This window comes from Lissotriton vulgaris, chromosome 7, assembly GCF_964263255.1.
Source record: "Lissotriton vulgaris chromosome 7, aLisVul1.2, whole genome shotgun sequence".
Classification (NCBI taxonomy): Eukaryota; Metazoa; Chordata; class Amphibia; order Caudata; family Salamandridae; genus Lissotriton; species Lissotriton vulgaris.
In genome coordinates this window covers 1,378,312,385-1,378,334,921 of record NC_141695.1, presented here as the reverse complement: position 1 = coordinate 1,378,334,921, position 22,537 = coordinate 1,378,312,385, and the positions used below count along the sequence as shown (strand labels likewise).

The following is a 22,537-nucleotide window of genomic DNA, read 5'->3' as shown; positions in this document are numbered from 1 at the left end:
TCTCTTAGAGGGTTGTTTTCTGATGGCCTTGTAAGTGAAATACGCAGTTAAATAATCTGATCAGATTACCATGGGGAGGCTTGGCGAGCCAGCTTGAATCAGTCGAATTTCTTTGTGGTGGAGGCCAGATGAGCTGCTGCAGGTAGGACCAGCGGCGGATCCTCCATGGGGGCGTTTGGGCGCCGCCCCACTGCTTTCTCGCCGTGCGAGAAGGCAGAAACAAATAGTAGAGAACTACCATTTGTTTCTGCCTTCTCGCACGGCGAGAAAGCAGAAGTTCCTGCTTGAGAGAGGGGGAGGGGTTACTCGAGGGCAGGGGGGAGTGGCTTTCCCCACTGTTGTTAATGCTGTCTGTTTGGGCAGCCTGAGAGGCTGTCCAAACAGACAGTATTAACTGTATTAAGAACAGTGGCAAGCCGCTCCCCCCTGCCCTCAATTAACCCCTCCCACTCTCCCTGCTCTCTGTATGCTGCAGCATACAGAGAGAAATTACGTGGTTGGGGCAGCCGGCCGAACCAATCACAGCGCTGTGCTGTGGTGGAGGGGAGGGAGGCTGCCTGCAGCCTTCCTGCACTGGTGACGGCGAGCACGGAATTCAAAAGAACAGGACGGCGTCGGCGGGAGTCGGAGGTCTGGTGGACATGGAGGCTTGGACTCGGAACTTGAAGGTGGGAATAAGGTAAGTTTGACTTTCATTTTATTTATACATTGCCTTGCTTCATCGTGGCGTGTGCGTGCTCTCATAATAATTGCCACGCTGTGCACTGCAGTCCTTTTGGTCAGGACGGACGAGGATCCCGGCTTGAGAACATTAAGGTGGTCACGTTGTTAACACACGGGTATGTGAATTTGAGAAGCGACCCGCCACCACCCACAACAACCTCCTAAATATAGGGGCACTGCACTGTTTAAGTGTTGTTTTAAATTTGTATCACTGCTGCGAATCCGGCGATAATTTACGTTACGGACGCCTGCGGGCCAGCCAGCAGGGTGACACTTTGATTCTGTGGCGGTAGTTGGCGGATCGTGGGGGTGGCTTTAGAAGCATGAGCGCTTGTTAGTGTATGTTACATATACACGTGGTGCAGGTTGGACTCATACTTGCGGACAGGGGCCCAGGCACAAGCTGAAAGGAAACACACATTCCCTGGCTCCCGGTGCTGCCCTCGGAGTAGACTAAAAGTTAACATGCATGCCCGAACTTCCGAAGACTGTTTAAGTGTTATTTTTAATGTTGACACTGCTGCTATAATTTACTTTACTGACGCCTGGGGGTCCGGCCAGCAGGGTGACTTTGATTCCGTGGCGGTAGTTGTGGGGGGGGGGAGGGGTAGGGGGCGTTGGTTTTATAGGCATTGCCCAGTTTGAGGCCCTGTGCGCCTTCGTTTGCCATTATTAACAATTTCATTCATAAAGGTAGAAAGACGAGTAAACACCAATCTCCATGTTAAACGAATAGGCAGCAGTTTGTCTTTCAAGCATCTACGTAAAAACGCAATTGGTTTGATGTTCAGCCCTATTACCCTTTACCTCATTAATGAATACTATATTGGACATTTTTAACTGCCCTGGTCTTTTTTTTAAATATGCAGGGCCGGATTGAGAGATCAGCGGTGAAGTGAGGGAAAGGGCCTGTTGATGTGGGCAATGAGTAGGAAAAGCTATGAAGTGAAAAAGGAAACAGAACTGTTAGTCAGTGGGAGTAAATGAGTAATGTTTGTGAATGCTGAAAAGGGTCGAAAAATGTAACAGAAGACATTTGGAATTTCTTAACTGATAAATAATTAAATCTTATTGCTTTATTAAGTTCCTGCTTCCTCAAGTTTGCTTGAAAATGCATTATTTGTCCACAATTTCCCCCCAAAAAACCTGTAGGTTGTTCGGGCTCGCTCGGTACTCTTACTCGCCATTGTGCAGTATGACAATAAGTTTACGCCCCGCCACTTTCAAATGTCACCAGCCACTGGGTAGGACTTATTTGAAGGGGATCGTTTGGGGTCCAGTTTGGGAGGCTTTTTTATTTAGAGCATTCTCCTAGAGAATGAGCATTATCATCTTTTGCGAGAGACATTGTATGGAAATAAAGATGGAAGGATAAAAGAGAACGAGTAACAATTGAGGGGACCAAAAATAGAAACCAAGCATTATCTAAGCCAATAGATTTTTTTTCCCTTAGGCACCCAAAAAAAATAAAAATGTTTTAAATATATATATATATATTTTCCCAACCTTCCCTTTTCCAGAATATACATATACAAATACTTGTTTGCTGATGTAGCACAGCATTGACCAAAACAAGCATTACGAGGTATACACATGCATGAATCACCACACATGAGGACATCTTTTTCATGTTGCTATGGCGGCTATGGACAGCGTATGCACTCATATGCATTACCATGCTTGCTCACACATGTGCTTTGATATGATACCCATTTTGTTTGTGTTTTAATTTACTGTTCAAAGACTGTGGGCAGCCATCTTGGAGTGGTATTTTAAAAGAATAGAAAATGACTCCACCGCATATTTTAAAGAAAGGAGAGTCCCAGCAGCAAGTGGAAGATGCTAGCCTCCCCAAAAAAGAAAAAAGAGAAAAAGAGAAACGAAAAATTAATGGGGTTTTACAGTGGAGCAGGTGACGAGTGGCAGGAGAAAAGGGGTATAAATGGAGGGTCTGGTTGCGGGGTTTTTTCCATTTAAAAAAAATCAGAGGCGGATGGGGCGAGCCAATGGAAACAACAGAAGAACTACCAGGAGCATGACCTATGGGGCTTAGAATGTAAGAGGAAAAATGGGCACTAGGAGAGAACAAGAAAATACATGCACTCCCATAGGGGAGGGAGGTTTCCCTCAGTGTCTGCGGCAGGGATCCCTCAGTGTCTTCAGCAGGGCTCCTTCAGTGTGTGTGATATGGCTCCCTCAGTGTGTATGACCGGGTCCCTCAGTGTCTGCTGCAGGGCTCCCTCAGTGTCTGCAGCAGGGATCCCTCAGTGTCTTCAGCAGGGCTCCCTCAGTGTGTGTGATAGGGCTCCCTCAGTGTGTATGACCAGGCTCCCTCAGTGTGTATGACCGGGCTCCCTCTGTGTGTGTGACAGGGCTCCCTCAGTGTCTTCAGCAGGGCTCCCTCAGTGTCTGCTGCAGGGCTCCCTCAGTGTATGTGACAGGGCTTCCTCAGTGTGTGTGACAGGGCTCCTTCAGTGTCTGCGGCAGGGCTCTATCAGTGTCTGCGGCAGGGCTCCCTCAGTGTGTGCGACAGGGCTCCCTTAGTGTCCGCGGCGGGGCTCCCTCACTGTCTGCAGCAGGGCTACTTTAGTATCTGTGGGAGGGTTCCCTCGGTGTCTGTGGCAGGGCACCCTCTGTGACTGCGGTAGGGCTCCCTCGGTGTCTGTGGCGGGGCTCCCTCAGAGTCTGTGGAGGGGCTCATTCAGTGTCTGCGGCGGGGCTCCCTCAGTGTCTGCGGCGGGGTCTCTCAGTGTCTGCAGCGGGGCTCCCTCAGTGTCTGCAGCGGGGCTCCCTCAGTGTCTGCAGCGGGGCTCCCTCAGTGTCTGCGGCAGAGCTCCCTCAGTGTCTGCTGCAGGGCTCCATTAGTGTCTGCCGCATGGCTCCCTCAGTGTCTGCGGCATGGCTCCCTCCGTGTCTGTGGCAGGGCTTCCTCAGTGTCTGCAGGGATCCCTCAGTTTCTGCAGCATGGCTCCCTCTCATGGCTCCCTCAGTGTCTGCGGAAGGGCTCTCTCAGTGTCTGCACAGGGCTCTCTCTCAGTGTATGCGGCAGGGCTTCCTCAGTGTCTGCGGCAGGGCTCTCCCAGTGTCAGCGCAGGGCTCCATCAGTGTCTGTGACAGGGCTCCCTCAGTGTCTGCGAGAGGGCTCCATCAGTGTGTGTGACAGGGCTCCCTCAGTGCCTGCGGGAGGGCTCCCTCAGTGTCTGTGACAGGGCTCCATCAGTGCCTGCGGGAGGGCTCCCTCAGTGTCTGTGACAGGGCTCTCTCTCAGTGTCTGCGGCAGGGCTCTCTCTCAGTTCTCTCCAGGGCTCCCTGAGTGTCTGCAGCAGGGTTCCATATGTGTTTGTGACAGGGCTCCCTCAGGATCTATGGCAGGGCTCCCTCGGTGTCTGCGGCAGGGCTCTCTCAGTGTCTGTGGCAGGGCTTCCTCAGTGTCTGCGGCGGGGCTCCCTCTGTGTCTGCGCAGGGCTCCCTCAGAGTCTGCAGTAGGACTCTCTTAGTGTCTGTGGCAGAGCTCCCTCAGTGTCTGTAGCGGGCTCCCTCAGTGTCTGAGGTAGGGCTCCCTCTATGTCTGCGGTGGGGCTCCCTCAGAGTCTGCAGTAGGACTCTCTCAGTGTCTGCGGCAGAGCTCCCTCAGTGTCTGCGGCGGGCCTCCCTCAGTGTCTGCGGTAGGGCTCCCTCGATGTCTGCGGCAGGGCTCTCTCGGTGTCTGTGGCAGGGCTCCCTCAGGATCTGCGGTACGGCTCCCTCAGTGTCTGCAGCGGTGTTCCCTCAGTGCCTGCGGCAGGGATCCCTCAATGACTGCAGCAGGACTCCCTCAGTGTCTGGGGCAGGGCTCCCTCAGTGTCTGCACAGGGCTCCCTCAGTGTCTGTGGCAGGGCTCCTTCAGTGTCTGTGCAGGGCTCTCTCAATGTCTGCGCAGGGCTCCCTCAGTGTCTGCAGCAGGGCTCCCTCGGTGACTACGCCAGGGCTCCCTCAGTGTCTGCAGCGGGGCTCCCTCAGTGTCTGCGGCAGGGCTCCCTCAGTGTGTGTGACAGGGCTCCCTCAGTGTCTGCGGAAGGTCTCCCTCTGTGTGTGTGACAGGGCTCCCTCAGTGTCTGCGGCAGGGCTCCCTCAGTGTCTGCGGCAGGGCACCCTCAGGGTCTGCGCCAGGGCTCCCTCAGTGTCTGTGACAGGGCTCCCTCAGTGTCTGCGGCAGCGCTCCCTTAGTGTGTGGGACAGGGCTCCCTCAGTGTCTTTGGCGGGGTTCACTCAGTGTCTGTGGCAGGGCTCCCTCAGTGTCTGCGGCAGGGCTCCCTCAGGGTCTAAAGCAGGGCTCCCTCAATGTGTGTGACAGGGCTCCCTCAGTGTCTGCGGCAGAGCTTCCTCAGTGTGTGTGAAAGGGCTCCCTCAGTGTCTGCGGCAGGGCTCCTTCAGTGTGTGTAACAGGGCTCCTTCAGTGTCTGCGCAGGGCTCCCTCAGTGTCTGCAGCAGGGCTCATCGGTGACTATGCCAGAGCTCCCTCAGTGTCTGCAGCGGGGCTCCCTCAGTGTCTGCGGCAGGGCTCCCTCAGGGTCTGCGTCAGGGCTCCCTCAGTGTGTGTGACAGGGCTCCCTCAGTGTGTGTGACAGGGCTCCCTCAGTGTCTGCGTGGGGTTTACTCAGTGTCTGTGGCAGGGCTCCCTTGGTGTCTATGGCAGGGCTCCCTGAGTGTCTGCGGCAGGGCTCCCTGAGTGTCTGCGGCTGGGCGCCCTCGGTGTCTTTGGCAGGGCTCCCTGAGTGTCTGCGGCAGGGCTCCCTGAGTGTCTACGACAGGGCTCCCTCAGTGTCTGCTAGTGGGCTCCCTCAGTGTCTGTGGTTGGTCTCACTCAGTGTCTATGGCAGGCTCCCTGAGTGTCTGTGGCGGGGTTCACTTAGTTTCTGTGGCAGGGCTCCCTCGGCGTTTGTGGCAGGGCTCCCTCGGTGTCTGCATCGGGGCTCCCTGAGTGTCTGCGATTGGGCTCCCTTGGTGTCTGCGGCAGGGCTCCCTGAGTGTCTACGGCGGGGCTCCCTCAGTGTCTGCTAGTGGGCTCCCTCAGTGTCTGTGACTGGTCTCACTCAGTGTCTATGGCAGGCTCCCTCAGTGTCTGTGGCGGGGTTCACTTAGTGTCTGTGGCAGGGCTCCCTCGGCGTTTGTGGCAGGGCTCCCTCGGTGTCTGCATCGGGGATCCCTGAGTGTCTGCGATTGGGCTCCCTTGGTGTCTGCGGCAGGGCTCCCTGAGTGTCTGCGGCAGGGCTCTCTGAGTGTCTACGGCGGGGCTCCCTCAGTGTCTGCGGGTGGGCTCCCTCAGTGTCTGTGGCTAGTCTCACTCAGTGTCTACGGCGGGGCTCCCTCAGTGTCTGCGGTGGGGCTCCCTCAGTGTCTGCGGTGGGGCTCCCTCAGTGTCTATGGCAGGCTCCCTCAGTGTCTGTGGCGGGGTTCACTTAGTGTCTGTGGCAGGGCTCCCTCGGCGTTTGTGGCAGGGCTCCCTCGGTGTCTGCATCGGGGATCCCTGAGTGTCTGCGATTGGGCTCCCTTGGTGTCTGCGGCAGGGCTCCCTGAGTGTCTGCGGCAGGGCTCTCTGAGTGTCTACGGCGGGGCTCCCTCAGTGTCTGCGGGTGGGCTCCCTCAGTGTCTGTGGCTAGTCTCACTCAGTGTCTACGGCGGGGCTCCCTCAGTGTCTGCGGTGGGGTTCCCTCAGTGTCTGCAGCAGGGCTTCCTGAATGTCTACGGCGGGGCTCCCTCAGTGTCTGTGGATGGGCTCCCTCAGTGTCTGTGGCTAGTCTCACTCAGTGTCTACGGCAGGGCTCCCTGAGTGTCTACGGCAGGGCTCCCTGAGTGTCTGCGGCAGAGCTCCCTGAATGTCTACGGCGGGGCTCTCTCAGTGTCTGTGGATGGGCTCCCTCAGTGTCTGTGGCTAATCTCACTCAGTGTCTACAGCGGGGCTCCCTCAGTGTCTGCGGCGGGGTTCCCTCATTGTCTGCAGCAGTGCTCTCTCTCAGTGCTCTCCGAGGCTGGATACCGCAGGCCCTTCCTCCCCTCGAATGCTCTGGCTGCTGGTGCAGGTTCTGCATGACTGTAATATTCCATTAGCTGCATCTTAACTTGATTTGTCTGTTCACTCATTCACACCGGAGCCAGGGTCCCTGGGGGAGTGGGGGGAGTGGGTCGAGTGGCAGAGGCGGAGGGCTTGGCAGAGGAAGAGAGGAGTGAAGGGGGTGGGGAGGATAGAAAGTGAAGATGCATGAAAAGATGAAGAATGGCTAAACCAAGCAAAGGGGATCGAGTTAGATGCAAAGGAATAGTATGGAAGGCGGTGACACGATTATTAAACCTAGAAGATTGAGAGGGAGGGTGAATGAATAAAGGAGGCCGTGTATAATTGAATGAGAGGACAAAATAAGGACTGGCAAAGGAAGGAAGGAAATACATAAGAAAGACTGAGAAAGAAGGAACTGTCTGAATGTAAATAGGATATAATAGAAGCAGGCAATGAAGTGGAAGGAAAGAAATAAGAACAAAATGGAGGAAGAAGGAAGCGCTGGACAAAGGGGGGGAGTTCGGCAGGAATAAATGGATTAAAGGATGAAGCAAAGACAGAAAGTGATTGATGGAGGCAGGAAGGGAGGATTGGTGAACAGTAATAAGGCAATGTAGGTGCAGGGCTGAGAGGAAAGGCCTAAAGAGTGCAGGCAGGAAGGAAGTAAGGTAGAGTGGAAAGAATGAAAGATAGAAAAGATGGAAGGAAGAATAAAAATAGAAGGGAAATATATGGGAAGTAGGAAAGAATATTCAAGAAATTAGCCTTGAGAGAAATGGAGCAAGAGTTTAGTCTTCAATTCCACTTTCCCTGCCCTGGAACACCCACGTGCATAGGCCCACCATCCTTGAAACGAGGCCACAAGGAGTTAAACCAGGCACTTACTTGTGTCGTCTGAGTCGTAGCTATCGATCTCTGTGCCATCCTCCATGCGCACATCAGGGTCCGCTGTGGGGTCAAAAGCTGGTGGCCTTCCAGTAGGGGAGATGTCGAGGGGCGAGAGGTCGGTGGGTCCTGTGGGCGAGCGGGCCCCGTCGGCGCCCAGGCCGTGGCAGCGCGGGAAGTAGTCTGAGATCTGCTTGATGGGCCGGATGGGTCCAGGGCAGACGTTGATGGCCATGTGCTCCTGGATGGTGATGGCCATCTTCTCCCCTTTGCGCACGGTCATGCATGCGTCCTGCACAAGGACCATGAGAGAAAGACCATTGGTGAGGTTGTGAGTGAAATGAAGACATACAGTATTAGTAACACCATTGAGCTACCTCAAACCTTCGTTGAGAGATTGAGCACCCTCTTACTGCCCAACAATGAGGTCTATTACAGATCTGGAATTTCAAGTGCAGAATCCTTCCCCCATAACTTGTTTCTCAAATCTTTCTCCTCTCTGCCCTTACTCTTTGAAGCATATTGGTAGGCAACGTTATTTATATAAGCACACTACTATCTTTATGGTGCTTTATGAAAAAACAAGCAATAGCACAACAGAATGCAATCATATCCTTCACCAAATTTAAGAAAACATGAAGGTTTTCAGTCCTTTCTTAAAACCAAGATGGTTGTTAATGTTGCTTATTATGTCATAAGGAAGAAAATTTCAAAGCTTGGGGTCAAAATATCTAAAAGAGCAGTCAATGTCTACATATCAATAAACAAAGAAAAACATTTTTAACCCTACTTGATGAGGTGACAACCTTTCTTGTATTTCACCTCTGAGTCCATGAACCCACCGTTGCACTATGGCACAAGGGTGTCTGCGTTGGCGCTAGGCAGCTATTTTTAGCACCAGTGGTAAGGAAAACACAGGGGCGCTCCGTACTGTTGTAAATATAGCACATCCCTGCATTTTGGAAATGGCGGAGCTGCAAGATTTGCTGCAGCTCCAAGCTCCGTCATTTCCTTGTAAATATGCCCCAAAGTGCTAGTATCGGGGTCTCAGAAGCAGTTAAGGCTTGTTGTGAAAATGTACAGGGAAGTGACACAACTTAGAGCCGAATTCGCAAGCTGAGGATTCCCTCCACTTATTATGTAGCAGTTAGTTGCAACCCATGAGTGATGCTACTTTTACCCAGCATGATGACCTGCTACCTGTGAATAGAACAGGGTTGGGCTTTTAATGTTATAGAGCCCATGGTCCCTTTGCCTCGTGGGCAGTATGTCCATGGGTCACAATTGCCGGACGTGGTGAATCAAATTCAGTAGCGGCTCCTGGAGGGAGGGGTGCGGGGCGGTGGGGCAGGAGAGGGGCAGGGTGGGGATTAGTAAACTATGGCACACGGCTGAAACGAGGTAAGTACATAAACACAAAAATAAAACAAATTACATTTTGTGCGTTGTATCGCCATTTGGCATGTGCAATGTAATTTGAACACACTAAACTGAACAATTGCCAATACTGTTGTCATCAATTCAACTTATTTGTCACAGCACATTGGAATTAAACCAAACATCGGTCCAACACTTATAATTCAGTCTGAATAAATCATTATTTTTTATTAGATCACTGAAAATACATTTGTCAATTATTTTATATCATTTACACAATTTTTACATCCCTACAATCAACAAAAGCACACATATTATACAATGAACGATAACTACCACTAAATACAATCCAAAACATTTGCTCCCAATCATTCAACACATTACGCACTCACACTGTGACTTTCACACCAGAACACAAGAATCTATTTACATGGACAAATTAAAAAATCCTTATATACAAAACCATAGAAAAAACTTTTTTTGATACTTGTATTTTTATAAACAATGATGCCTATTTTTGAGATCTTATGGCGTACAAAATAGCGGTCTGCGCGTTTCGAGCTCCAAACTGGTTGGGAGTTCTCATCAGGACCTCATGGCTGTGAAAAGAATAAGAACAGATATTTGTCACTCCCATTTGAAGCCCCTCCTATTCAGCTACCCAACTTCTACTTCTGCTTCTTACCTCAATGTAATTTGCAGCACAGGACCTGTCAGATCTGAAGGCAAAAAGACAGACGTCAGTGCTCTTTTTCTACAATGAATGTTTTGCTGCATGCTGTGGCTTATGCCACCTACACTTCTCAGGCACTCCGGAAAGCTTTTCAAGCCTTCAATTATTCCACACAGGAGAGTGTGGACTGTATCGACCTGGCATCACTGGAGTAAAGTGTATCCTGTTGCAACCTATGATGGCATATGGTCCACCGTAAGAACTTCAGAGGCTTCCATCTCCTCCAGGCAGCATCTCTAGATTAAGACTTGGAAGCTGGATACAGGTTAGAAGGCCGTCTTATCCAGGGCTCGAGTCGGGGTACCACGCGGGTGGACGGCATCCCCCCACTTATTTTACCGGGGGGACGCCGTCCTGCCTGCCAAACAGCTGGACTTCACTCTTTGGCCTCTCTGGGATGAGGAGCTCGGCACCTTTGTGACGCCACTTCCTGTTGTGATGTCTCTTCCGGTGACAGCGTCCCCCACTTCTTTTTTTATGACTTGTGCCCTGGTCTTATCCACCTCCCATTCCTGGAGCCAAAATTATGGCTTGCCTGCAGGGGGAATGATGAGGGGGAATGTTGCATTTTTGCCGGCTGGAAGACGGCTCAAGATTTCTGGGCTAATAGGTCATCTCAGAATATGTCATAGAACTCTCCAACTGTCCTTGTCCTCCCAGGTGCAGTTTAACTCTGATGTTGCGGTGCCTGATCACTGTGGCTGTACTTTGGAATGAGATTTATTCGCTTCTGAAAAAAATGAGGAACAGCTGGGTGTCAGCCTTGGGTCAGAGCCCTGAATTATATTGTATTTGCATAACGTGCATCTCATCCGTAAGGGTATGCTGGCACGGAATGTCACTCCATTTTGTTTCTCGTGCCAGAGCCAACAGGGGGCGCTTCAAACCGAGCAGTGATCGACAAGTTTGTGAACGAGTCTTTAGGAAGGGGCCCTTTTAGTTCTTCATCCTTCTCCTGAGTCAGGTGTCCTCCTCACTTCTCTAGATTTGATTACCTGTCACTTCAACTGCTGGGTCAACCAAGCTCTTGTCAGTGTCTATTCTTTGCGGCTCAAATGGATCCTTACCAGTTGTGCCTTTTATCCTTCACCTTGCCAAATACTCCTAGTGTTTTTTCCCAAGGTACTTGCTCTGGTGGCTGCTTCCCTCTTAAAGGATGGTATTCTGCTCCTTCCTTTCCTTGACAACTGGCTAATGTGTGTGCTTTTTGTCACCCTAATGTGCTCCACAGCATGCAGTGGGTTTGCGAAACTGTCCAAAACACTGGTTCCTCCTGAACACAGAAATGTCTTGTTTGCAGTGATGTGCACTTCATTGGTGGCAGATTCTAGATCATGCTGGAAAAGGTGTATCAAACGATGGACAAAGTACTTGTCCTTCAGGCTCTTCTTTCTAATGTGCTTTTCTCACAGGAATGTATCTGCCAATGTCTGGGCTCAGAGTTTGTTGGTCACCACAATGTCAATCAGTTCAGTTAACAATCTTTATTCGATTTTTCATGAACATCATATTAGTATACATGTAAATACAACTGATCTTTACGTACATCTTTAAAATCCTTTACCAATTAGAAACAATGCATAAAAACAATCTAACAGCAATAAAACTACAACAGTCTCTCATAAGTGCAATAGTGTAAAAAAAACTGTAGTTAAAAATTAGCACAAAACACCAGCCAGGACCTAGATATACAAAAACACAGTTGTGGGGTCCATAACAATTGTAAATATAAAAAAGCAGACCTAATCTTTCTAAAGTTCATTGACAGCAGAAGAGGCTTGGCATACATGGAGTTCATGGAAGAGAATCTGGGGCAAATAAGCACTAGATGCATGGTGTCACACGCAGAAACATCATAACAGGTACAGGAAGGCACACAGGTTGGCTTATACCATAAACCTTTTTGTAACAAAAGCTGATAAAAAATACTAAGTCTAAAATAGGTTGAGCACCATTTATGGTGTTTTGGCAAATCCAGGAGGAGATGCAGCTTAATTTCCTCCACTGATTTGCCCATGATATATGATTGCATAGACTGCTTAGTAACGGCAGTAGACGCCCACTCGGCTGCCCCCCAGTAGGAGAACATCTGCCTGACCCAATGAACATCTGTTTTTACAAAGGATTGAAAAATAAACTAGGCATCCCTAGGTTCTCAAAGGAGTATTTTATATAGTTAAGCCAGGGAATATAAAGAGGGAAGTATGTTGTTACAACGCATGCTTTTCCACGCATGCCTTTACAACGAAGGATTTACAACGCAAGTCGTTACAACGACTTGCGTTGGGGGGCGCTGGATAGTGAATAGTTTAATTTACTATTCCAACTCCAGTCCCCGTGGATAATAGGGAAGGATTTGGATAGTAAATTAAACTATTCCCTATCCTACAACGCCCGCCAGCGCAAGTCGTTGTAACAACTTGCGTTCTAAATCCTGCGTTGTAAAGGTACTGCGTGGAAAAAGTTTCGTTGTAAAGGATTTTTCCCTATAAAGAGCATTATCTAAGGGCAAACAATCCCTGAGAATCAATCGATTTAACTCCAACTTTTCCTTATGCCAGATTAAACACCAGAATAAGAGTGGGCATAATCGAATAAAATCAGAAATACAATTTGTGCTCAATCCTTCATGAAGGATGTCAGATGGAGTACTTTGGCCTACTGACAGCAAACACCTAAAAACTTATTTTCAGTTACCTGGATAGGGTGAATAGATGCAAAGACCTGGATCTCACTCCCATATGTTGCTATAGGAATACATTTTGCCCTGTAGACTTCTAAAATTATGTTTATTGGCCTGTACCCCAACTGATTACAAAGTTGTTCAAGCCAGAAACAGCCATCTTTAAATTCCCATCGTTTCTGTTTATCAGGGGTTGCCAACTAAAATTTGAATTTAAAAGATTCTCCAGATAGGAAGAATTTTCCACTCTGCTTAAAAATTGTCCCTGAATTACAAAATGGCTGTTTTTGTATTCTTTGGACCAACCTCCATAAAATGAGATTTCTTATGATTGATAGATAGATCCATTTCATTCATAAAAAAGATGTATAAATCTAAAAGTTGCTGTAAGCATCTGGCAGTGCGAGCAATCAAAACTGTGTCATTGGTATATAAAATCACGGGGATAGGCCTACCCTTTGCCTTCAGAACATCTAAGCCTCTACTAGACATCACCCCTTCCAGGCACTTAATATACATTAAAAATAAAAAAAAGGGGCGAGGATGCAACGCTGTCAAACACCTCTTTTAATGTTAAAAGACTGGGTTTAAAATACATTCTTAGCCATTACCTGGGTTCAGTTTCTTCTGGGTCACTGGACTCCTTTTTAGTAAAACTTTGGCATCTTCTCCAGGCCACTCCTGTGATCTGAACTGTCATGGCGGAGTGGGTAGTTGACAGCGTCTTTCTGTTGGGGATGCCCATCCGCACCAAACCACTAATTCTAATGATGGATCACAGACTACCCTGTGGAAAGTTGGGTTGTCCAGGGATAGTGTGTATTGCCTATCAATCAAAAGTCATCCCTCTGTTTTTCTATTAATTGTCCCAAGGTGAGGTGGGAGGGGTAATGGATGCCCTGTCACTCTGGTTACCTCAAAATCAGTTTTATGCCTTTACTCCAATTCCCCTTCTCTCGCAGATGCTGATCAAGAGTCAATGGGAGACTCCACACTGGCTCCAGGGGACTTGGGTTTCTCTTCTGCTGCAGATGACAGTGAAACCACCATTCTACCTTCTGCATGATCAGCTGCGGTTCCTCCGTTAAGGTGGAGGAGTGTCGCCCCACTGCTCTCTAAGCAGTACAAAATACAATGTTATTATCATTTTATTTTTCAGTACTGAGCCAGTCTAGGGCGGGTCGGGGCTATCGTAAGGGAGCATGGTGGAGGACTGATTGGCACCATAAGTGTGCATTCCGGTTTGGCTGGCCATCTTAGGATGGCCAAACTCACATGCTCACTTAGCATTTCTCCAACATAGGCTATGTTGAACAGCCGGGTGGCGAACAGTCCCGGGCACTGTCTGAGCAGCAAACCAGGCAATTCACACCAACTGAGGCACTGCTCAGAGCGGCGTCTTGATTGGCTCAAGGGAATTTGGAAACCTGTGTGCTGCTGGGAGTTGACAGGAACAGAGGAGGACGGAGGAGAGGCGGTGGCCGCAGGTAAATCATATTGTTTTTTTCTCCCCTGCGCTGCCACACCACTTCTGTTTCGTAGCAGCCGCCACTGTGCACGATCTTCCTCAACTCTTTCCTCTACTCCTACCATCAGCCCACTCCAAGCTGCACTCATGTGAGTTATCTTACAGCGAGTAGTTAGGTTTTAAGGTGGAGGCAGTGATAGGATTTTAGTCTTCCAACGAGTCTTCTAGTTTAGTGAGCGACTTGCAACATTGATTCCATTTTTCTGAACATTGAAGGCCTTTTTGCCTCTGTTTTGCCATCTCTTCTCGGATTTTTTGCAGTGTGGTTTCATGAAGAGGTTGTCTCAATCCAAGTTGAGGTGCCAGTGGAGGAGCTTATCTGCCTGTTATAGCCCTTGCAATGCTCCGTCATCTCTAGAACTGCTTGTTGCTCAGCTACTGTGTAGTTTCTGGCTTCAGAGACCTTTGTATTGGGTTTCACTGACCTGCTACGATTTCCTTTCGGTCTTGAACTTTTTCCACAAGCTTCACTTTAAGTCTCTTGACCAGGTTCCCTTTTCCCTGCTATTAGTGAATTTGGCTTTCCTTGTGGCTATTAGCATTGGGGATATGATTAGGGAATAAGGCATATTAGGTTTTTGAAGTTCTTCCTTCTCTCCTGTGCTCCAGGGTCTCACCTGAGTGCAGTGGAACTGGATCTCCATAGTTGAGGCGTGCCAGGCCTTATGAGAGCGGGTCTTTAGGAGTGTTTTTCTGCATTGTAGTCTTCTATTTTGTAGTTCTGACTGTAACCGTTTGTGTAGATGTACTTAGTATCTGTGTTTTTCTTTTTATTCAGTGCTGGGTGTGGTTTCATGTAAAGGCTCGTGCTCAGTTATGATGTGTCCTCAATGAATAGGGACTGGAACAAAGATGGATGAGAAGGTAATAATCAGATTACTTACTGGTAACCTTCATTACTCTTAAGGCAAGTTACTAGTTCCGCTTATCTCTCTCCGTGACTTGTGCTTCTCTTGCTGCTGTCTAGGGAATTACAGAAAGTGATGGGGATTGGGATTAAGAGTACTGATAGATGATTTGTTTCTATTTTACAGTTGCAGAAATTATTACTAACTAAATTTTGTGAACTGGCTACCTCCTACATTGAAAGAAAAAAAGGCACATGAACCTAGAAATTACCATTCTGGGCAGCTCGGCGGGTTCCAACCTCTGAAATGAGGTCTAGTAAGACCTACACTAACCATGAGAACTCATAGGTTAGTGTAGGTGTTTAGAAAGTTATTCAGGTTTTCCATGGACCACATTCTGTTTTGGAGAGCCACAAGAAATGCCCGAACCGTGAAATCTTCCATTTCTTAACATGCTAAAATGCTGTTTTTAGTTTGTTGCTAATACAGAGATAGTAATATATAAGTCTAGCATCTTTCATTTGGAAAGATGTGTTCACAATCGTACGTATAACCTAATTTCTGAACACACTGCATTCTGCTTAGTAAATAAGGGGTCTACCACAGATCTGGGTGGACGTGTGCTAAATCCTACCCATACCAGCTTTCTTTTAAGGTTGAATTTTTAAGGGTGGCACATTGATGGCCCATGACAACTGATGTGCAAACCTGAGGTTCTCAAGCAAGCGTTTTTTTGCCACCAGACAAGGTGTGGACCGATTCAGTATGTCACTATTGGCTCCTGACATTAGTCAACATTCTCTGTAGGTTGGAATTATTGTCATTGCACCTAGAGCTCTGAGATGTTTAGTTCTGCAAGTAGCATCAATTGGTAGGCTCAGAATTCCCTCTGAGCATCAATGTTTCTCTGCCTTAGAAGCAACGATTGGACATTTTGGTGTATACACTGTTCATCTATCTTGCTTTGTGATTGTGCCCATCAACATGAATAAAATGTAACTGTACTTGGGTCACACATTTTGACCTTTATCACCATTTTGAGCAATCGTATACCTTCTTCAAGCAACCTTTTCACTTTTTATTGCATGAGCCTTAGAGCTTCTGGTACAAGTCATATGCTTTCCGATGGACCACTGTTTAGGGGAGGATGCAGCATGCCTATCAGCGGGAGTGCTAAAAGTGCACCAAATTTAACACCTAAAGCAAGCTTGTCTGTGCCTCTCTGTACCAAACGCCACCAGAAGTCAGCCACACTTCTTATCAACATACAAACACACCACTGGGGACTTAATTTTAACCTGTCCTTTTAAGAGCCTTCAATTACTACTTCCTACAGAAAAGATATCTGATGCCACTCAGATTGAGACTCTTAGGAAACAGAAGCTCCATCACCCCCTTATGCATGGTACAGTTTAATATTGTAATAATGAAATCCAAAGATATTTTGGGGCGCGACCTTGGTCTTCGGGGAAGGGGGGGGTGTAAAATGGAAAAAAACTGTCAATAAAGACGTTTAAAAAAAAAGAAATCCAAAGATATCTATTTTGGCAAATGTCCACGCATTGGTGAAAACTAGATAAGCCATTTAGAGCCTTTGATGTCTTCTGTCTGACGGATAATTGTCAAACAGAAGACTGATTTTAGTATCTTATGTAAGGCGAGACATAATCATAACAGGGGAAGTTGTATTTACTCCTCTAGAAACTTACATTTACTTGCAAAAATCAGAATGGAACCACACTCAACGCCACCTTTATGAAACATGATGACATTGTTGATGGTTTAAATATTCCAGTCTTAAAACACATACTCATCACACCTTGTATGATTTGGCATTAGCAGGAAGCTCTTTAATGAAATGCACGTGACGGTTCATGCAATCTGTCCTCTAAATTTGCATGACTTACAGCCTGATTCATCATTGGGAAGTTTTGCGAGTCTGAAATAGCGATTCATAAGGAATCGCTATTCCAGACTCGCAAAACGGGATTCATGTAGGAATAGCAATATTTTTTGCGATTCCTACAGATTCCTTATTTGCGATTAGCAAATTGCTAATCGCAAATAAGGAATAACTCCCCATTCAATCCTATGGGCCTGAATGAATAGGGAGTATTCCTTAGTTGCGATTAGCAATTAGCTAATCGCAAATAAGATAGCGATTTAAAGGGTGCCAGGGGTGTCCAGAGGACACCCTGTAGCACCCCTTAAATGCTAATTTAAACAGGTGTTGCGCACACACATGTCCAAAGGACATGTGTATGTGCAACATGCAACTTAGAAAAATGCTTTTAAAAGCATTTTTCTGAGTTTTCGCTATTTACCACGAGGTTTTACCTCGCGGTAAATAGCGGCCCTAAATTGCGATTTCGCAATTTGAAAATGGATGATGAATTGCATTTAAGGAATCTCAAATAGAGATTCCTTAAATGTAATTCCTCGCAAATCTGCGAATTCGCTATTACCGAGTTTTGCATTTGGGATGATGAATCCCAAATGCAAAAATTGCACTCGCAAAGGGCCAGATTCTCAGAATCTGGCCCTTTGCGAGCGCAATTACCTTTCATGAATCAGGCTGTTAATCTCAAGGCGCCTGTTGGACCGATAGTTTCTAGTTGCGACTATGCTAGTCCTTACGATCCTCCCTCTCTCATTCGCATGGTAAGATCACCAAGCAGTACCTGTGCATATCATGTTCCTGTCTGCTCTATCTTTATGCATGATACATTTGTGAAATTGGAAAGGAATCGCAAACATCTGGATATAGAGCAAGCAGTCAGTCGTCCTCCTTTACCAGTGCCTGAATGCATCACTGTGATAGCAGTCCCATCCGTCGCCTGACAACTAGAAATCAAGACAGCATACCGACTTTAAATAAAGTTCTGCCCCAGCAACAATCAAAACGGCAAACAGTAGAGATGCATGCCAACATTAAATGTTTTTTAAACGATTTGGAAAAGTAAATTCGATGTCTGGCAGCGTGAAAAAAAGCTGGAGTTAAAGCTCTTCCACTGATGCTAAAAGCCGTATTTAGAGAAACTTGCAAGCTACTAAGCCCATATAAAGAATCCAAAACCAGAATATTACCTTTCACAAATTGTTAGCGGTCTGAGCTTCTCAAAAAATCTGTGCAGGATTTTGCCTGAGATAGGCAAACCTACGGACCTCCGATCGACAGTCATACCATCTGGAAGCTCTTACCACCTTTTCACCTTTTCGTTTGATAGAGTTGGCAATATTCATGTTCGACTTGTGCAATACATTTTACCATGTCACATAGTCTTTGCCATGCATGACATGCTCTTCACAGCAATGGCAAGCATTGACACCTTAGACTTCCGGTTATCGACCCACAGGGTCCCCATTAGATCCCTGTCCTCCTAAGTTTCTAAAGCATCAGTCACCAAACCTTGCTGAAGATTTCCTGTCCATCCTACTAAAAGTGCCAAAGGATACAATAAATGTGTAATAAGGTGAACAGAATATCAGTTATGTTTGTAATGGAGTAATCCATCCGCCAAACTCTAATTCAGGCCCTCAGTCTGCATACAGATTCCAATGATACACACCTTGCCCATGAACATCACACCTTGACAGATGTGGTCACTTTCATTAGCTGGTGCATAGCTGATTGTTTCCTGAAATAAATCCATTACAAATAGAGGTCCATCTTTCATCGAATACACCTGCAACTTGGGTCAAGTGTGTGTGTCCAGCAGCCACGACCCGAGGTCTCAACCCAAATAAATCAGTGTGTAATCTTGTCATTTCAGTTTATCAAAATTTTACATTAGATGTGCAAGCATTCAAGGTAACAAGTACCTGCATTCTGTCTTAACAGCTGTATGTGGCTGAAATAAGGAGAGCTATAGCCAGAAGACTGCTAACTGTGCATGGGCAAAGTGGTAATACAAATCCATATTAGGAGCACAAAGACCACCCCGCTCAAAAGGTAAAGTCGGCATCTCCCATGGAACTCTGGGTTGTTGGCCAGGGTCGGAAGATTAGCCTGGACGTTCTGAAAAATTTCACGGTGAGAGGTATTGGGAAGTTGATAAACAAATAAAGGAATTTAGGGTGAACTCTCATCTTAGCAATGGCGTCCCCTCTACTACAGAAAGCAGTAGTAAAGACATCATTGGAATTCCCTCCAGCCTCCTTATTAGCTTCCCATAGTTCACCTTCCAGAATCCATCAATATTTCTGCTGACATATATTTTGAGATATCAAACAGCCCCAGTTGCCCATTGTAATGGATATTCAAGATTCAACCGAATAAGTTGCAGTGGTGAGAGGTAGGATGATTGATTTGAACAATCAGTAGAGATTCCCACATAGCTGCCAAATTTGAAAAATTGCATTTTAGGTGTTATATTAGTTTGAGAGTCTTGGTCATACAATGTAACATCATCAGCATACATAGATCCTAATATCCTTCTGGCGGTATAGGTAAAACCTCTACGTGAGTGGTGTTGCCTCAGCCTATCCACCAGGTGCTCCATCGCGATAGCAAACAGAATAGGCAACAATGGGCATCCATGTCGGGTGTCCTGGGATATGGAACAATGAGGGTTGACCACACCATTTATACGCCACCGTACACTAGGGTGTGTGTACAGGAGTTTGATCCAGCAGAGAAAGCAGAAACGGAACACTCACTGAGACAAACTAAAAGTTGGAAGAACTACTTACAGTCGAAGGAATCAAACGCATTTGCTGTGTCCAGGAGAATGGCAGCAGCACAGAGTTGGGGTTCAATAGCATTAACAAGCTGAAACACGGTGCACAGATTGTGGGCTGTGTAGCATCCCGGAACAGATCCATATTTACAAGGTCGTACAATATAAAGCAGAAGTAGGAGCAATTGGGTCACATCTCTGTTTAGAGAGAATTATATTATCAACAGTGATCATCAAGAGTAGTCTGTATGAATTGCATTGGTCTGGTGGCTTACTCTGTTTCGGGAAGTTACAATGACTGCTTCCTGTAAGGAACAGGGGTAGCACATCAGTCTGCATTGCCTCCTCATAGACTGCCAGCAAGTGGGGGGTAAGTACTTGGTCATATTCTTTATAAAAGAATATGGCGAGCCTGTCCAGGCACAGCGCTTTATCTCTGGGCATGCTTTGAATGACCTGTACTGTGTCTTCCACTGAAAGGTGCTCATCAGGGTACTGCCTGTGGACATTCTCAAGCCAGAGTAGCTGCATTAAGTCAAAAAACTTGTGGAGGGCTTCGGGATCAGAAGTAACCCTGTGCAAAGCACTACGCTACGCTCACGTAGTTTGTGAAGTTTGCGCTACTTCACACTACGCGAACTGCACTTAGCACAGTCCAAACACGTGTAGCGTACTGCAGAGGTCATTTTTTGCTTGCTCGCGGACCTCAACGTCAAGTTGGCGACCGCAAGCAAGCAAAATGACATCCCGGCGAGACTTTTTCCTCGCCTGCCATCAGCAACATCAAGTTGCCGATCACGAGCGTGGAAAATAAACCTCCCAGCGAGATTCTCAATGCGGGGAGGTCAGTTTTCTCATTGCGAGTGGTCGCGTATGCTCGTGACCGCTCGTGATGAGAAACTACCAGTCTGCATCAAGAAAGCTGCCGCTCGAGTAAAAATGTACTAGAGCGGAGAAAACTACAGCTCGCACTGTGCAAGATGCCGTTTTCAGCATCTTACACAGTGCGAACAGGGTACTACGCAGTTTGTATAGTGCAAAGTGCACTTTGCGTAGCGCTACTTAGCGAACTACGCCCAGGGCTAATCAGAAGCTGTGATCGAACCATAGAGGTCAGTGTAGAAATGGGCCATAAGATGTATGATGTCATCAGAATCGGTATGAACAATAGGTTTATCATCTACTAATTCCACATTATAGTCACTAGCCCACGGCTTATGGAGCAGTGTAACTAGTGTTTGGCCAGCCTTGTCTCCCTCCCCTTACCGCCTAGCTATGGCCTCCTTGCCCAGGTAGTGAGTTTCTCCGGTTTCCGCCTCCTCATTATTCCACGAGTTTGCTTTTGAAGGTGGCGACTATACTCATAATCCCAGACCTGTAATAGTTCACTGTGAGTGTACTGATGTCTGTTTCTAGAGTGGCTAACTGCTCTCACAGTGCTTTCAATACCACAAACTGCCATATATACAAGCTCCACGAATTACAGTATTAAATGTCTCCCAGAGCATTGAGGAAGATGCCATGGGCTGTGTTGAGAGAGAAGTCTTCAAGAATGTCTGATTTAATTTTGTCTCGGAAGACTGGATCTCTAAGCCCATTTTGAGGGAGTCTCCACGAAAAAGCTCTACTACAGGTGGGAGGGGGGCTAACTCAGACAATGTCCTGGGGAGGTGTTCTATCCTAGAGACCCAAGTAAAATGTCTCTTGTGACCAACCAGTGGTCAATTCTGGATCAAGTGTTATGTGTGGAGTGATGCATGTGCCCTTGATGCTCTGAGCATTTGTTACCTCTAAAAGATCATTGTCTGGCATAATGGTGTGTGTGAGTGGCAGCCCCAGGAAGGCTGGTATTACTAGATCTATCTGCAAACACAGGTGTCGGAGGACACCTGTACAAGGAGCGGCCCCTTTAAGCAGAACGCAGGGCTGGGAATTGCCGGAAATCACGATGATGCCTACTGCAGCTGGCCATTAGAGGAGGTGTGGAATACCAGTGGAGGGTAAGCCGGAAGCAAAGAAAGCATTTGGATACGCGAGGAGTTGGAGACGCAGACGGAGCCAGAGGAACCAATGGAGGAAAGTCCACTGATAAAACCCTGAACGTGTTACCGAGCAGGGAGCCAGGAGGACTCCAAGATGGTGCTACGCCCGCCACGCTCCCAGAGGAGCATGGCTTAACAAGGTACGGGACCGGGTCTCGGGGTGGGTGGGACGAAAGCCTGTATTGCAAAGGAGCTCTCCCGTCCCCGCATGGGTCTCGTGAACCCTTCACTTTACATTTACATTTTTACTTTACTCCAAAAGATGGCATAGGGATTCTATCCAGACTGGGTCGTTCAAGAACTGCATTTAAAGTAGAGAAAAAAGTAACAAAGGACATTTCTCTAAACACCCTAGACTGATGTGATATATTTAAACGAGCATAAAGAAATAAAACTCGCTCAGATATATTAGTATTGATCTATTGATTGTTTTTACACTATAGGTTAGTATTGATCTATTGATTGTTTTTACACTATAGGTTGCTATGTATTGGGGCACTTTCTTGTTTTATTTGTATGCTATTCCGCTACTGATGTAACATGGATGTCTAACCTTGGTTTGTATGCAATTTTATGTTCTTTCTTTTATGGCAATTGCCGAAATAAAGATTAATGAAATGAAATATTCTCCTGTGTCGGACTCTCCTTGCCCATCCTTACACGGCAGTAATACCTGAAGTCCTGAAACAGATTCAAAATGAATACGGGGCAGAGCCTGCTCTGAATTTAGGTATGAAATTACTGAAAATTATAACCAGGTCTCAACAATAATATTATCTAATATTAAAAGAGAAGCAGCATCAGTGGCAATCCACCAGAAATTAAGGGAATTTGATGTAACAGAACAACAAAAAGAACTAGCCAGAATAATTGAAAAATCCTATGAAGAATTAAGCAGAGATAGTTTGGGTGGGAAACCAGTTAAACCACAACTGTCTGAAAGTCCTGAAAAGGCCTTTACAAAAAACAATACTACCTCTTCTAAAAAACAAGTGGGAAAATAAT

General features: G+C 47.1%; 1 protein-coding gene across 2 annotated transcripts in view; it reads right to left on the bottom strand.

The window, feature by feature from the left end:
* DOC2A (double C2 domain alpha) overlaps window positions 1–22,537 on the bottom strand; it is a 1,262,769-nt gene that overhangs the window by 1,076,897 nt on the left and 163,335 nt on the right. For both annotated transcript variants that reach the window (XM_086932077.1, XM_086932078.1), the window contains exon 2: window positions 7,643–7,934. In XM_086932077.1, coding sequence (XP_086788203.1) covers window positions 7,643–7,925 — 283 coding nt within the window. In that variant the 5' untranslated portion in view covers window positions 7,926–7,934. The remainder of the gene's footprint in view (window positions 1–7,642; window positions 7,935–22,537) is intronic.